This window comes from Ptiloglossa arizonensis, chromosome 7, assembly GCF_051014685.1.
Source record: "Ptiloglossa arizonensis isolate GNS036 chromosome 7, iyPtiAriz1_principal, whole genome shotgun sequence".
Lineage (NCBI taxonomy): Eukaryota > Metazoa > Arthropoda > Insecta > Hymenoptera > Colletidae > Ptiloglossa > Ptiloglossa arizonensis.
In genome coordinates this window covers 16,902,139-16,918,775 of record NC_135054.1, presented here as the reverse complement: position 1 = coordinate 16,918,775, position 16,637 = coordinate 16,902,139, and the positions used below count along the sequence as shown (strand labels likewise).

Genomic DNA, 16,637 nt, shown 5'->3' with positions numbered 1-16,637 from the left:
TAATTAAATATTACATACGAAATGAAAATATTATCGGTTATTTCTAAAATTTTTGACACGGTTGTATCAGTTTTTTAGTAACTTTTAGTATATGGTAATTTTCGTAATAATATGTCCGATGAAATATAAAATCTACTAACTGGGATTTTTTACTTTTAACGAAAGACTATCATCTAGCTACAATGCTAGCCGTATTATAATTATTAGAATACCACGTCTGGTGAAAAATGATAAAACTTACTGAATAGGATTCTAGATTTTTTCGGTAGTTTCGTTAAATGGAAGGAAGCTTTGAAGAAAAATAAATTACATCGGAGTAAATGTTTATTAAGCTTTTATTCTTTATTACACATGATACGGATGTATATAAGACCCATACAGTCTATGTGTTCTAGTTTTATATTATAAACTAAGAATTTATGAACTTCTAAGTCTGGTCCCAATGTTTTGAACTGCAGTTACATACGTCTACATATTGCATAGACCGGTTACAGAATTTACAGGAAGGGCTTACTTATATGTATGATTAGAGATGATCGATCTAAAGATTAAGATTACCGGTTTCAAGTTTAACATATAGGACAAATATTTATTCGCCTCTGGAATTGTAGACACACCCCGTATAAAGAAGTGGTGTGAAAATGTTTACAATATGGCACTTGAATACGTGCACAGCTGTTGCAACGAAACATTGTTTTATTTAATAAGTGAACCGACTTCGAACGAAATCGAACGAATCTTGAATTTATTCGAACGATTGTTTCTCCCTACATACGAATGTTGGAGTTCCGAGTCTTACGAAATCCTAAATAAAGTCTCGGGTTCCCGAGAATGACGAAATCCCGATTCGGAGCTCGGTTATTCGAACTTTTTGGGATCTCGAGCAGTCGTACGTGGCAGATATACTGTTGAAAGCTGACAAGAATGGATCCGAAGGTATTGCGAGGAAAGGGGAACGATTTCTAACTCTGTCTGTGGATTTCCATGACAATGCGTGTTCTTGTTAATCGTGATAGCGCCCGAATAATCATACAATTGTTTACGTTCTATGGTCGTGTATCAGTAATCAAGATTCAACATCAACCAATGGACATTTTTTCGTAAGTCCCGTTTAATTGCGTAACGAAGGAGGGGCCAATATTCCGACCGATGGGACTCGCATTCCTTCCAAGTTCGTTCTTCTCAACTCTCAACAGTACATTCGGGAAAGTAATACACTTTTACCGATTATATTTGATTGAAAACTAGAACAGAGTACAGGTTTCTTGTAATTCGATGCCGAAATTATTGACAAGGGAGATCGGATCATTTGAATGCCTCCGCGACGAGTATTTTTCTAGATCATTATTCTGTTTGAACGTGCGACAACGCAAAGTGAAATATAATCTATAATATAATAATAATAGAAATACTCGTCAACGAACCGTTCAACCGTACCATCGCTCTTTATCAATGTTTCGTATACTTACCTATGGTCTACACTTCGTTTCAGTTTTCAATGAAACTTCGTACGATTTCGAAACGAACGAATAAATAAAAAGTGAAACGACGAACTAAACGGGTATACAATTTCTCTGTCGTAAAATCATAAATTCTAGTACACGGTTCCCTATACGTTCTACTTCCGCTCGATCGAAGCTTCGAAACACGTTCATTAAAAGCATCCCATGAACCACCCTAGAAAAGTGTCCGGAAACACCAAGAATTGGAAGCTCAACGTTCACGGAAATTGCTTATCCGCGCGGCTCTTTCAGCCGTCCGTTTTCTCCGCAGAAAAATCGTTCGTTCCGCCCTTTTTCCAATATGCTCGTGCTACACCTTCGCCACACGTAATCAAGGATCGACGTTTATTCTTGCACACGCCGCGGTGAATCGGTCGCTTCGTTATTTGTTTGCACCGGAGAATCGTATAAAAATGCAGAAAAACAGCGTTGCACCGATATCGTTGGATATATTTTCGATAACTATTATAAAAACGAACGTGCGCGCCGACAACATTACGATCGAAAACTATGAACATTCGTCCTTGTCAAAAAGGTAGATTCACGGGAACAAACGGAGCTGCGTAATTTCGAATTCGCGAAAAAGGAACAAGCGTAAGAACGAAAATACGAATCAACTGTTTTCCAATTTATACCGGTTTCTGTTCTCCGGTTCGGTTAAAAATTGTAATTGTTTCGTGTGGGTTGCAATCCATCTCGATAAAAGGAAAAAGTTAACGTTAAAAAAAGATAACACCGAACGATGAAAAGTAGTTTCAGCACAACGATGTTTCGAACGAAGAAAGAACATTTAGAAACACTCGGATGTAAACCGAACGGGAGGCGATTGCAAAAAAGAATATACGAAAAAAAGGATTGTTGGCCAATTGCTCCAGAAAGCGTTTAATTAGTTTCGACAATTCTACTCCCACCGGTGTCTCGATTTGTAAAACATTCAACGAACAAAGAACATCGAAGTACTTGTTATTTCTTCTGTAGCGAGCTGCAGCCCGAACGATCCCTCGTAAATTTTGAAGTATTCATGGGAGAATTTGCGGTTGCGCAGAATTTTACGAATTCACAATGGAGCCGCATCGTTGAGTTTCGGAGATGCTTCGCGGGGACGTGAAAAATTAAGCGTGTTCTTCTTAATGGTAGACATATGATTCGAGCTTCATAAAACTAATTACTCGTCGACACAGATTGCGCGCACAGAATTTCCAGGGTCGACTATCATAACTTATACTTATAGAACTTTGCTACGATATGTTGCGCGCACGTTGCGAAACAAACATCCGTTTAATTGCTTTGTTAATATTTCAACGGATTACTTTTTCAAATTTATTCGTTTTAATAATTCAGGTATCTAGAACATTGGCAAATTTCTAGCACGAAAGAGAACTATTCGTTACGGTGTTCGGGGGGGATCTATTTGTACGTGTGCACCTACCTCGATGAAAATTTCTTAAAAATTCTTTAAATTCGTTCTGAGTTCAATGTGACGGTAATTGTATCATCGTTTCTAAGCGTTCTACTCCTTAAGAGGATAAATACTTGAAAGAAGACATTGTTATTATATCGGTGAGTATCGTTATCGGTAACTAATCTCGTTATTCGATGTTACAAACGGAACGTATACGAATAATCGAATCTACGAGCTTTCCGAGATCTCTCGATACACGGACGATCAGTTTCTTAATCAAAATTCTAAATGTGATGAGAGAAAGCTTACATAAAATTTCGCATTTCGTTAGAATTATATCGATGTCTAATTAACGGTGTCCCGTTAGAATCGGATGGGATTGTCTTGCAGCTAAAGTGTTTTTAGCAGCGTTTGCGGAAAGTAAATGCATTCTGTCGTCAAATTTTCACGCGTGTCGTAGGATTACTGGCATCAGTCGAGCCAAAACGAGACGAATGGCAATGTGCGGTGAATGGTGTCGACAAGAGACAGACGTACCGCTGTTGACAGTTTGCGATATTCCAGTTCTGTTGGAATCATGGTCCGGTTCGTATCCTCTGAGAACTCGTCGGTTGCCTTCCATTACACGTACAGGATGTCCTGCCAGAGCGAAACGCAGTCCTGACTGTGGTCACAGAGCGTATTCATACAATGGTTGTGGCAGTCCTGGCGACAGTATTCACGGTAGCAAGACAGATACTACGTGTGTGCAGTGTCTGTACACTTGCTGGAAGTTAGACTGTATCTGCGCGGGAGAAATTTATTTCTTCTTGCTTCTGAATGGGGTCAACGGAAGAAAGGGTGCATCCAAGCTTCTTTGAGTTGGTGCGAACTGTTAGCTCCTACAAAGTTCGTGGAGCCGATTATTTAACAAATAAAAAGCATTATTTTTTGTTTTGCGAGCACGATAAAATTATTCATCAATAACAGTGCAACTAAAACAATGTAAACATTGACAGGGTTTACTGTACAGTCTCGTGAAACTCTCGGTGCTGGAATCCAGATTCAGATTCGAATTCACGAAATCGCGGAGTACAAGATACTACCGAATCAAAGTTCTAAAGTTCAAGAGTGCAAGATTTCTATGCTTCTTCGTTTTATAATCGTATCGTTTGTTAACCTCCGGTTGTAATATTCAATGGGTTCTGACTTCGAAGCTGCCAAATGGCAGATTCTTCTCGTTTCGAGTTAGAAAGTTCTAAGTAGAGGTGAAGGGGGGGTAAGAATGTCGATTAAATGTTTCTCGAACGTTGTACATGCTCTATACAAACCTCCTACGTGAGGCATGCAGGTATGCAACGCAGGGTCATTGTACGCATCCTTGATTTGGAAAAATCGGGCATGCAATGCCCGTATACATATACATATATAGTAAATCGGTCCAAACATTGGCATTACTGCGATAAATTCGCAAATTAAAGGTTAACAATCTTGTAGCCTCGGCGCTGACCATAAGGCGAGGGCTACTATCTTAATTATTTTGCTACCACATAGACCAGATCTACAAAGGATGCTGTCAACTTTCGGGAATCTTTTCAACAATTGTTCAATCATAGTTTGGTAATTGAGAAGAGACGTTTCAACGACACACTCCAGGAAACATCATTTTCTGGAATCGTTGGGATATTCGTAATGGCAGTATCTCTTTCTCGATAATCCCTTTCGAATATCCGACTTCCCGAAACTTGATGGATTTATCTAGCTAATAAAATTATATAATAACAGAACGGATTGAAATGCACAGAATGTGCTATGCGTGTAAAATTTTGTATATTCTGTACATTTCAATGTCTTTGTTAGGTGTTTTGGAAGTTTGGAGTCGCTCCGTTAACAATTGGCGGCAGAATGCATTTGTGCATCTATGTCGCGCATGCGTCGAGCGTCGTGGTGCACGTGGCCGAGTCACGTGCCGAGAAGGAGAAGGGTAGCGTGAACTCAGCCACTTGCCCCTCGACCGGCACGAATTCGCCTCTCTGGGTGTACTTATATGCCTTTTTCTTTGTTTATAACGTTACCAGCTTCGTGCAAATTGCTAGACACAGACTCGGTCTTTCTCACCCTATTTCTCTCGTCGTTATACTACACGAGAGGTTCAAATTATGTTTGTCACTTCTGGTATCGTTGTAACGACGATAACTGTACCATACCAAGTCAGAGATTGGATCAATTTTGATCCTGTACTCGTTGATTCTCACGAGGCTATCGACAAAATATGGAAACGATATTTTGTCGCAACGTGAACAGATCGAGAAGTTAAAAAATAATTGTGTAAATGTGAATGCACTAGGATGAAGGAGAAGATGCACGTTCATTGACGATGAAAATATTGAACAAATTGGAAGAAAGCAGGAATCGATGCTCATAGTTTTTTTTTTTTTGGATTCGCAAGGGCTGATATTGAGAGATTATCAGAAGAGACTGTGATTCAAAGATCGAGAGAAAAATGGAACGATGCATAAGTGGTTCGTCTCTCGCACGAAAATATATTTTTCTGCTGTCGCGAAGAGTGCTGGGCAATGACAGACCACGCATGTTGAAAAACAAAGCAGACGTGTTGCAAAATGATGGAATTGGAAGATGTCTATCATCGCCGTAATAAATTTTACCGTAATCGTGTATTTGTATATTAATCGAGTCGTACTCACTTGTCAGTCTTTTAAATATTCCTCGATTATCGGTGACAAGTTTTATTAAAAAAATTAAATGCATCCATTCACGACCTCGATGTCGATTGAAAGGTGCAGTAGTGTAAAGTTAATATTGATTCTCACTGCAGGTTCATGCAATGAGTGTCTTGTAGAGTGGCCTACTGATTCTGGCATAGTCAGAGGTTTCAAGTACTTTATCGAGGGCTTTCGAGGAAATTTCATTTCAAGTACTATCGGGCTCGTGCTACTTTGTACCAAGGTCAAAGCAAGAGGAATGTCATCGAGTGCCCGCCAGGGGATATGCGACTGATCTCTGTGAGAACATCACGTGATGTACCTGTTGTACTGTCGCTACGAAATAAAAGGGATTCGTGCACGAGGAATCGCTGAAGGAGAATCAAGTTTCACCGTTGCTCGTTCAGTTTACGTTAGTTCTCCTTGCCGGTTGAGTTTACAATTCGAAAACAATGTTACATCAGGCATACATCGATACAAACTTGTTTCATTGTTTTTCCGATACCGAATTCGTTTCTGCAATACTTGCCAAGTGTTTGAGAGCAACCTCTACGATGAGAAAATTGGGGAATTTGTACCAATGGCAAAGTTTAAATTGCGAAAGTGCGAAGTCAGGTGACGAATACATGGGAAATATGTATTAACGGTAATAAACATTTCCGGTGGAAGTGATATTATGGTTTTGTACGAAAATATATACTTACTCTTTGTGGTACTCCAACCCTGGTACGACTATGTCTCGGAGAACCTTGAACTTGGCCCTGTTTTTCTTTTCTGTGCGTCTTCAGTCCTCGTAGCAGTCTCGAAAATGTTGTTTTCTTTTTGCCTGTGTTTTGTCCTTGCTCTGGAACGATAAAGGATGCAAGGGTTAAGTGCCGATAGAACTTTGAGTATATTATTTACAATGATTAATGACTTTAAAGAAAATTTTCTTCGCTATTTTCTTCTTCGAATAATTTATCTTTGTTTCGAACAATCTTTTTCGTGCATCATTTAAACGATGTACCATTTCTGCTTCTTTCATTTTCGGACAGATGTCTTTGAAACAACGTGTTGTTATTTCAGAATCCAGGAGAAACATCATTGTGTCGGAATTAAGAAAATTTCGGGGCGAGATCTTTCCAAAATCCACCGTTTCAATGGAAATGCCTCAGCTACTACTGCCTAGTCTCGCAAATAATCGAATGAATCGGGATTAGCTGCAACATCACTATCCATTAATGCGTAATTCAGGCATGTCGTTAGTTACCCTACCTGCCCAATCCTCTAACCCTTTGCTACGACAGTATATTGTATTAGTGTCAGCGCATCCGTTTATTAACACCGACAACAACACCACCTAATTAACTATCTTTGCGCGGCGAATGTTGGAAAGCTGGAACGTATTATGAGCTTTCGGGGCTCCAACTCGACGCTTATTGTTAGGCTAACTCGTAAACCAACTTGGTACGGCATCGTTCGCTGTCTGTTGCTATGTAACGGCGACTGCCTCGATTAATTACTTAATCGACATAATTGTCTGTCTGGGTCAAATGGAATATGTTGGTGCATCATGTAGCGATTAGTAACCTACTAATCAGAACTGTTCCGAATTATCATCCATAGTCCTGGTTTATAAGCGCTTATAAGACTGATTTCAATTACATGCGCGAAAATATACCGTAACATACAACGTGGATAACTCTACTGGAACGAAAATTCACTTACAACGTAAGTCCTGTTTTTATACGTGTACGTTCATGAAATGATAAAAAAACAGTACATTTGCTTATCTCAATTTTCTTCTCTCATCTCGATAATAATATCTGCAGAATTTAGATATTTTTGAATTAACGGTTGAATACCTTGCAAAGATACTGGTTGATTTTTAATTATATATTTAATACTACAGGGAGGAATATTATAGGATCTATTATTGTAGATCTAAAAATAAAAACGTTACGAGATATAGGTCTTCTGGGTTTCACTTTCGAGTTGCAACGAATAAAAGTTTCGATACACAGTGATCCCTCGAGCTTCTTATTTAACGAAGTATCTGTGCTTCGATGTTTGCAGCACCGACGAGAGAAATGTTTTAACAGGTGTTTTAACAAGAATAAAATAAACGGAAGGTGTTCCTTTTATTCTACCTATCTTGGTCGTTGTATTCGCGTCATCGATTTAGCTTTGGTACTTCTACAATCCGAAGCAGACCCCTCGAGCTTAAGTACCATCGCCGGTACTCAGTTTTCCAATCTGTCTGTTAGAAATCGTCTCCCCTATCTTCGATATCCACCATTGAGCTACAAATTCACCAGAAGTCACTATTATTCCGTAGAGAATCGTCTGGTATTTTACCAAAGCCAGTATCGAGCAAGCGGACAGAAACCGTAGAAGCATAGAATACAAAAGACTCGCGGGATCGAGGTCGGAATGTCGACTCCCAATATTGAAAATATATTGTCCGGCCTGTAGCCACAAGTCATGTTCGATCGATTGAATCGTATGGAATAAAAATAAACCGTACCTGTCGGATACGAAGGATTGAATACTGTTTTCTTCATCGCGAGCGGCGACTAGATCGTCAAGCAGAGAAACCGAGAACCGAAAGATGTCAAAGAGGACGGTAGATGGAGAGGTGGTGGTTAAAGGAAAAGATAAAAAAGAAAGAAAAAAAAAAAAAAAAAACTTTCGAGAGCATCGAACAAATGTTTCGTCGGCGCATGCATCAAACCCTGAAGTTGCGTGAGAGATGAAATCCCTGCTTGTTCAACGGCGAGCCGTGATAAAACCGGTCGACTTTGTCTTTCCTGGCATCGCCGTCGTCACCTATTTGTTTCCTGGTGCTCCGCTCATATTTCTCTGTGTGCTTACTTCCGATGACCTGGATTATTCCGTCATTATTTATAAACTGTATATATTTCTTTTTATAAAATGTAAAAAGTAGTCCCGATGACGTTTACGGTATCATTGTGTATACAGCAGCTTTTTCGTGCAAAGTAGTTTAAAAGAAAAATGAAAGGGAACGTCAAGAACGTCATTAATGACTATTTGGAGAAGTTTCTTAAAGATCGATTATCGGAAAAGTCGTCTATCCGAACAGATTCGTTTCTCAACTATGTAACCAATGAATTGAACAGGTTCTCCCAACAAAAATGAATACAAACGTTCATTCGTACTTTTCTCAGTTGCGCAAGAAGCTCGAACGATGTCGTATTTTGGCTTCTTTTCACCAGAAACGCTTCGCCGATCCATTGTCAATAATCTCGCGAAGATACGATGAAAAATATTAAAATTTCTCTTCTACCAGTTGTCGATACACCGACACGTGGGCGGAGTCGCTTTAAAGTCACAGTCGGGGCATGTAGTGCGAGGCTTTCACGCTATTGCTCTGTCTCGCTCACTCTCGGTGTATTCACTCCGTTGAACGATACACGTAACTTAAGCCACAACTTGAGAAACTTTGATTCCTGGAATAAAAACTTCCAGCTTAAATATTCATAAACGGGATCGTTTTGGTAAACGAGTAACCAAGAATTGTCACGTTTCATCTCAACGGTACGAAAAATAATGTACCGATACGGTGTAGACGTTGCGTCGTAATTTCAGCACATACGTGCTAATAACGCGAACAGACGACTTCGCGGGGAAGAGGAACAAATTTTGTTGTTATGAAAATCCTCGAGCGGCGAAAGCGGGGCCATAAGCACGAATAAATTAGCGTTATTAGACTTTCCCTCTCCTTCCCCTATTCTCCGAACGTTCCAGAGTTTCCTTCCTATTCCACATAGGCACCGAGTTATACCTCGCGGTTGCCGTAATGGCATTCCTCTTCTTGTTTCTCTTCCACCTCAACAATTTACTTCGTTTAGGGATTCTCCTCCGCCAGACCCTTCGGCTATTCTCTATCTTCGCTTATTTTCCGATAGACGTTACCGGGAGATAGGAACATAAACGAATCAGGTTTTTCGATAACAAAGTGTACACGCAATCTGGCAGTAACGATTGGCTGAATAGTTGTTAAAACTTGTGAAACGAAGGATGTGCGCTTATCGGACTACGTTACGTGAACTTGGCCAGTAACCGAACAACAATTTAAAGATCCCGATACTAACCGATTGCTGTTTTGTAACAAGTAGGCGAAATGGAGAAGCACGTGGACAATTTTGTCCAAGGAACCTGTCGTTGTTATTACGGGACATTTTGCGGCAGGTATTGTACCTTTATATGTATAATCAAAATAAGGATTCGCGATAATAATGGACGGTATAAATTTTTGTAACGTACTCGTTTTAAACGATTATATTTTTATGTGCCCTGTGACGGAACCGTGTAATAACATGACCTGCGTATGACCTTGACTACGAATGCCTTTTTCCAATAGGTTGAAGCAGGTACTTGAAATAGTTGGATAGAATTTATTCGAGTTACTGAATTTTTTTTTGCAGCTATCAACGCGTTTGTTTTGGCTAATTAAATAACTATAAGAGAAATTAGGAATTTCAAACTATATTCTACTTCTTGTACATTATATTATTAAATATTATAATATTACGAAGGCATTTTTTGCGCTCGTTTCGTAACAATACATTCCTCGACCAATTGTCCCAGTTCCTGGATTTGCCTTACTGTCGAGTTCATTAATAAACTTTTTCCTTTCCCATCTCTCTCCCACTTTTCCATTTTACGGTCACCATTCATCTTAATTTTCAGTTAATTTTTTTTCAAGTAACATTATTTTCCATATTCGTTTTAATTTTAACTCAGTTCAAAGGTCAAATTTATTTACTAATAACAGTTGACACATACGAAAACTTCCCTCGTATATTGGGTAACTTGTCACGCGAAGTGGGGTAAAATATCATTGAAAAATGTATCTTTATTAAGGAGATTATACAGAAAATAAACAACATTCCTATTCGAATCAACAATTAAATAGACACGATAAATCGAGCCCCAAGAAGAAAGTTCATTTACTTGACTAGAATTTACACTATAAATTGTGAACGATTTCCCTCTAATAGTCATCGGTATTGTCGTGTTACACACAAAAGCAAATATAAGTGTGACTTTGTTTCATCTCTGAGACTTTAAGCCACGGTATCTCCTGTACAGTATACAGTACAGAAACTCTTCGTAAAATGATCGTTAATTTAAAGATACTCACCGTGCAAAGATACTACGGACTGAAACTCATACTCGCAGCATTATCTACTCCAGCCGATTGACATGCACAGTGATTCACCTCGGTGAATTTCGTACCGGGTACAGAAAATTATTCGAGGATTTTCTTACTTTACAAGATCAAATTCGAAGGTTGTTTCATGATAATGGCCAAGGTGCATGAATATTGAAAGTAGTTCATGGTGCGACCTTTTTAAAACCAGCGTTGAGCTTTCACGTCGAGAGTCAGATTAATACCGGCTTAAAGTCGCCCACCTTTAACGACATCGAATAAATGAACAGGAAGATAAATGACGAGAGTATGCCGATGTTATCGGACCATCCATTTTTCACTTTCTCGATATCGCGCGAGAGTACTACGGTAACTGAGTGGAAATCGCGCTATTAATTATAACGCGATAATCGGTAGAAATATATGATGATCGCCGATAGATTCCACGGGAAGCTATTTAAGCTTGAACCCGACGGAAAAGTGCAGAATGAATTAACACGATCGTACAATAAATTCCATGGGTAATGAATACTTCGTTTTATAAAACACGGGCATAGACGTCCGTACATAAAGCTTTGGGAGGCAAAAATTCAATTTATGCACACTCGACAACTTTGTGAATACCGATGTTAACGAATTAATAGATAGCGATATGGAAGGAAATTCTTTCGAGCGAGGATATCTATATACGTTTTTTTTTTTTTTACATCGTTAGGGAAAAGCTCAACGTCAACGTCCTTATCAAAGATCGAATTGATGAGGGAAATAATGGCTTGTTTTAACGATGATGTGGTCGTCAGGATCATTTATTACACGTTCGCAACCGGAGGCTCTCTTTAGTAAGTATTGCGGTTTCATCTTTTTCTAAATGTCTTTATACGTGTTTAAAGGTACTGAAACAAGAGTTGTTTGGTCCGAGGCCAAAATATTAATAGAAGTAATGGAACAAAGAATATTTTTCTCTCTTCTCGTTGGAAAGTTACAGTGGCACGGTAGAACAGACGAGACAGGAAATAGATTAGTTTTAATAATCTGTTGTTACCTATTTATATGGGTCAGGAGATTGTACATTCTTTCCGATTAATGTTTTTTATACCTCCGTGTCATTCTAGAGGCGATGATACTTCAGAGTCGTTACGGTTTGCTAGTTTAAAGCCAGATCGGCGCAAATCCTGAATTTTGTATTCATTCAGCCCCGACTTGACCCGTACGTTCAAATCCGAAAGCGCAAATTAGTTTATAGGGTTTGTACGCCATATGTGGGGAGGATGGTCCCAGCACTCGGGATTTTTGGACACAATAGCGATGCTTGGACCCTCCAGCAGTTAACGCGAGGGCACTTCCTATCCCAGAGTAGGGGTCAATTCCAAGAATAGCCCAAATACCTTCAACGGAGACACGCCCTTCCTTACAATGTAACACACCCTAACACCCAAAATGTAACACACCCTAACACCTTGATGTATTCCTCCAATCGATAACACTTTCGAGAAAAGAATTCGGCGAAGCGCAAGCTCCGATGTAAGAATTATCCTCATCTCTCGACGAATGTAAGTTAAAAGCAAAGATACCTCATTCGCCATACTATACGTTCTCTGGAAGATAATCGACGAGGATATATTTCTATGATACACGCATACCGTGCAATGGTTATCCTTTTTGTAAAAATGGTAACGTAAATCCAGTTAAAGAAATAGATGGCTATCAATAGCTATCGTTGCATTCGATAACTACGTAAATTGCATGGCTTCTACATTGATCGTAAAATGAAACGCAAGGTTTTCTTGGCGTTCTGTTGCATTGGGAAAGCTGATGATACCAGGTTATTGCACCGAAGCTTTCAATTTCAAAATGGGTCAGCCAGAAAAAAATCAATGGAGGACAGATGCGTACTCTGCTGAAATCTCTCGTATTATCATAGTTGTGCGGTTGTTGCGGTTAATTTTGTTTCGTACCGTACGTTTCGAAACCTAATTCGTCCAGTTATAACTTATTAATTTACCAAACGAGCAAAGGTAAATTGTAGAAAAGTTCGTTACGCGATCGATCATGATTACGATCGCAAGTTTCCAATGTATTTACTAAAAATGTAACTATAACGGGACTTGCGTTCGTTATTGTGACGTAAATTGCACGAATATAAATATGCGAGACTGGTGAATTTAAATAAAATATTTCGCTCTTTTTACAACATCCATAAGGTCCGACATACAGATCAACAAGTTTAACACGACCTCTGTAATAGTGGCCCGAGCGTGGAGGAATGAGCGATGAGGATGTGGCCGGGCGATTAGATCTTAGGTGCATAACCTAACTAGCAGACGTCATCTGATACTGTTTAAAAGAAGTAAGACTATGAAAGGACGACAAAGACTGATGTCGAACCGAGTTCAAGGATCTTATTTAACTCGTCGAGAACAAAAAGATTACCGCTTCTACGTGTATCGTCTGTTGTCGAAAAATGATAATTTACGAGCGTTTTAATATAAAAATAAAATCTTCCGAAACGTGCATATACATATATCGAATTTATACCAAGATTCACTCAACGATTTTTAAGTTATCAAAAAGTTCCGACTTCTAAATTCTAAATAATATCGGAGATAGAATACACGGAAGAGTATACCCGCATTTATTTCATTCAACTCGGGTATTTCCTTCTTTTTGAAAATGAAAGCAAATACTTGGCTGTTGGATTCTACGTGATTTGCTCCTTACACGAGCAAATATACCAACCGAAACGACTGATGCTAGTTGCAATCTATTTACCATTAAACTACCACCACTAGCAAGGATAGTTTGAATTGTAAGTTACGCAGGTTACATCCTAAAGTTAAAGCAAGAGTGGTTGCACGTGATTCCCGGAGTGCACGAGCTAGAGGAACTGGAAGAAAAGGACCAAGGGAACGAGGCGGCGGGTGTGAAAGTTGGACGAGTTCCAAACCATGCAGGAGATTGGACCTAACGAATAAACACGCCGGGTTATTTATTCTGGATCAAAAATCCTTTGTAAATAACCAATCTACGTTTCTGTTTTCGTGAGCGTGACCATTGATCGAACGTAATTTTCTCAAGGGAGATTGCCCGCGTTGTTTACGCGTATGAAGTGTCGCTAAAACTGGGGATAAACATTTATAAGCAAACAAAAGAACGGTGAAAAAGGAAGGAAAAGTGGAAAGTGCGTGTGGAAATGCAGATTAGGACGCGTGTCGTAAGTAAACATGTTGGCGGGCAATCCGGGTGCGTAAACGCGTGCATGTGTACATTCAGCTCCGTGGATTCGTTCGGCCTGAGGGGAATATGGCTTCCGTAGCGGCACGCTTTTCGTTCTCACGCGCAATGGGGTTTTAATAGTGTGTGTGCGTGCGTGTGTGTGTGTGTGTGAATGCGCAACGTAGATGCGCAGAATCACCGTGCTACACGGACCGCGTGATAGAGTGTATCGTATCATCGAATCGCGCGCTGACTCGCATTAAGCGATGTGAAATCAGAACAATGACTCTATGATATTTCAATGCGATTATTACGTTAGGCTATCTACATCCGTGGCGCAGTAAACAAGTTACAATTATCTCGAGTACCTTCTTAATAACCTTTCGTTCGAGTCGTATCTTTATAAACACAGTACCTAAATTTCATTTTCCCTTTTCTTTTATGTTTTAAAGAATTTAACGAACACGATCCGAGCACTTTACGTGGATCTTTCGAAGACGTTTCTAATTTTTTATTTCTGTTTCAGGGACGTATGAAACTCAACAGGAAGCTGCTACAGAAACATTAACTACCGAAATATTGATTGGACAAACAGAGCCTTGCAGATCAAAGTACTGTCATCTCTAGAGAAATTTGTCAAATTAGGTTTGTACTGTAATTTTGATCTATTTAGATAATCGACAGGTATGCATATTGATAATCACTTGTAATTGTTTGTTATTTGTTAATGTTAAAAATTGATACAATTTTCAAAATTACTTAAATAGTCCTACGAGTGGTAAAATAGGATGCTGGAAATATGTAGGTAGTTTCAGACCACTGTGACAACTGATTAAAGAACTTCGAATAGAAAATGGAACAAGGAAGAAGAAGTTCACATTTGCGTATGAAGTCTGGATGCGGTTCGGAGCATGCACTTGAAGAACGTCGGATATAGATGATCTCCTGCATAATCGAGTAAAGTTTCCTTCTACTTTTCTTCCTGCGAAAACTATTTGAGCTATTTAAAAATTTGCATACTTCCAAAGTACGCAGATTGATCGCTGATATCGCCTACCTGTACAGAATTATTAATGAGAAAATTACTGTCTATTATATCCTAAGCCTGATTAATTTCAAATAAGCCGCACAGTCTTTCGGTACGTGTCTTTATTTGGACTTTGCAAGAATATTGACCCTGTCCTCGATTGAAAATTAAAAATGAACTTATTAACATTACACGTTACACCAACTGAAACGACTGATGCTAGTTGCAATCTATTTACCATTAAACTACCAGTTCTTGAGTTCGTAATTGTGAAATTTAAGATTAAAGACTGAAGACGAAAATTAAGATTAAAACTTAATTTTCAATTGCTCTACGAGTTTATAATCAAATTACCAGTGACCGAAGAATAGCCGACAGTTGATATTGTGCGGGGCTACGAGTGACGCGAAGATGAGGAAAAAATGATGCGTGACAAAGGATAGACGAAACCTGAATGAACAACGTATGAGAGCGCATGGTGTTACAGGTACAAATGATCTCGGTTTGGGGTGGCTAGGGTTAAGTGTCCTGGTCGAGAGGTTGGCACGTCGTCATTCTCTATTCTTCTCCCTATTTGTCACGCCTTTACTTTTGTGGCTAGTGGCACGCGCGCACCAGTATTGTTACCATGACAACACCACGCTGACTGATGATGCACACGTATAGAGTGGATCACAAACGTCTCCGCGTCTCAATTTTCGGTGAAAACATAACTACGCATACGATGTATTCAATACAATATATTCAATAGAATTATGTGCAAAACAAGGTAATATAAAAATCAAGCAAAAGTAACTTTCATCCACTCGATGCAAACAACTTGAAAATGAAGATGGTAAAGTAAACTCTTCTTAGAGTGACTTTACTCGTAAATTAGTCCATGTTTACAAATACGAAATACCATTTAATTATACTAAAGAAGAGTACTTGTTTCTTAAACTTTAGGTTTCCAAGTTCAAACCATTTTAAGGTCATACTATGGTACTCTAACAAACTACACGAATTAAAAATATGCGTTTCTGTTTGATAAACAACATAGTGAACTTGAAAATCTCAAAAAAGAATTCTTTGCGAGAAAACAGATCCTTTGCGTATCGCGTTAGATTTGAAAATCAAATTGTATCGGGGATCAATTTTTGTTTCCTTCGAAATTAAGAAAGTTGGGTAAGTGTTCTGTTCCTAGTGAATTACCCTTTATACAGAGCCACGAACGCCGCATTTTTTTCATCCCCTGTCTTCGTGAAGTAGAGGGAAAAGCGGGCTTGGAGAGGAAGAAGCACTTATGCGCTATGCGGAAGTGTAACGTCACGTGTCTGCACGAATTGAAAAGCGTCTAGTTCACACTCTCTCGGCCTCTTTCTTGATTTTTTCCATCGCCTGTTCTCTTTTCACCTGGTCTTTTATGTTCCTTCGCGTCTGATAGTCACTTTGAGTCTCGACGAGGCTCATCAAAAAAACTGTTACGTGGTTAGTGGTGGATAAACATTTCACACCTTGGGGTTTGAATAGCTAAAAGCATTAGAGGCTGAACGACCAAGATTATCGAATTTATTTTCGACTTTGAGCAACTCGACGAGGAAGTTTACGAAACGGTGTGTACATCTTCAAGCGAATTCGATTCTTTTTTTTACCGAAT

The 16,637-nt window shown here is 39.1% G+C and overlaps 1 protein-coding gene and 1 long non-coding RNA gene across 3 annotated transcripts in view; one reads left to right on the top strand and one right to left on the bottom strand.

Annotated features, from left to right (window-relative positions):
• Positions 1-16,637, bottom strand: part of LOC143148989 (uncharacterized) — a 420,594-nt gene that overhangs the window by 34,454 nt on the left and 369,503 nt on the right. For both annotated transcript variants that reach the window (XM_076315881.1, XM_076315883.1), the window contains exon 5: positions 6,311-6,450. In XM_076315881.1, coding sequence (XP_076171996.1) covers positions 6,311-6,450 — 140 coding nt within the window. The remainder of the gene's footprint in view (positions 1-6,310; positions 6,451-16,637) is intronic.
• LOC143148991 (uncharacterized) lies at positions 11,583-13,272 on the top strand. The gene is made up of 2 exons (XR_012992657.1): positions 11,583-12,776; positions 12,963-13,272. It is a non-coding gene; the product is annotated as an uncharacterized LOC143148991 (long non-coding RNA).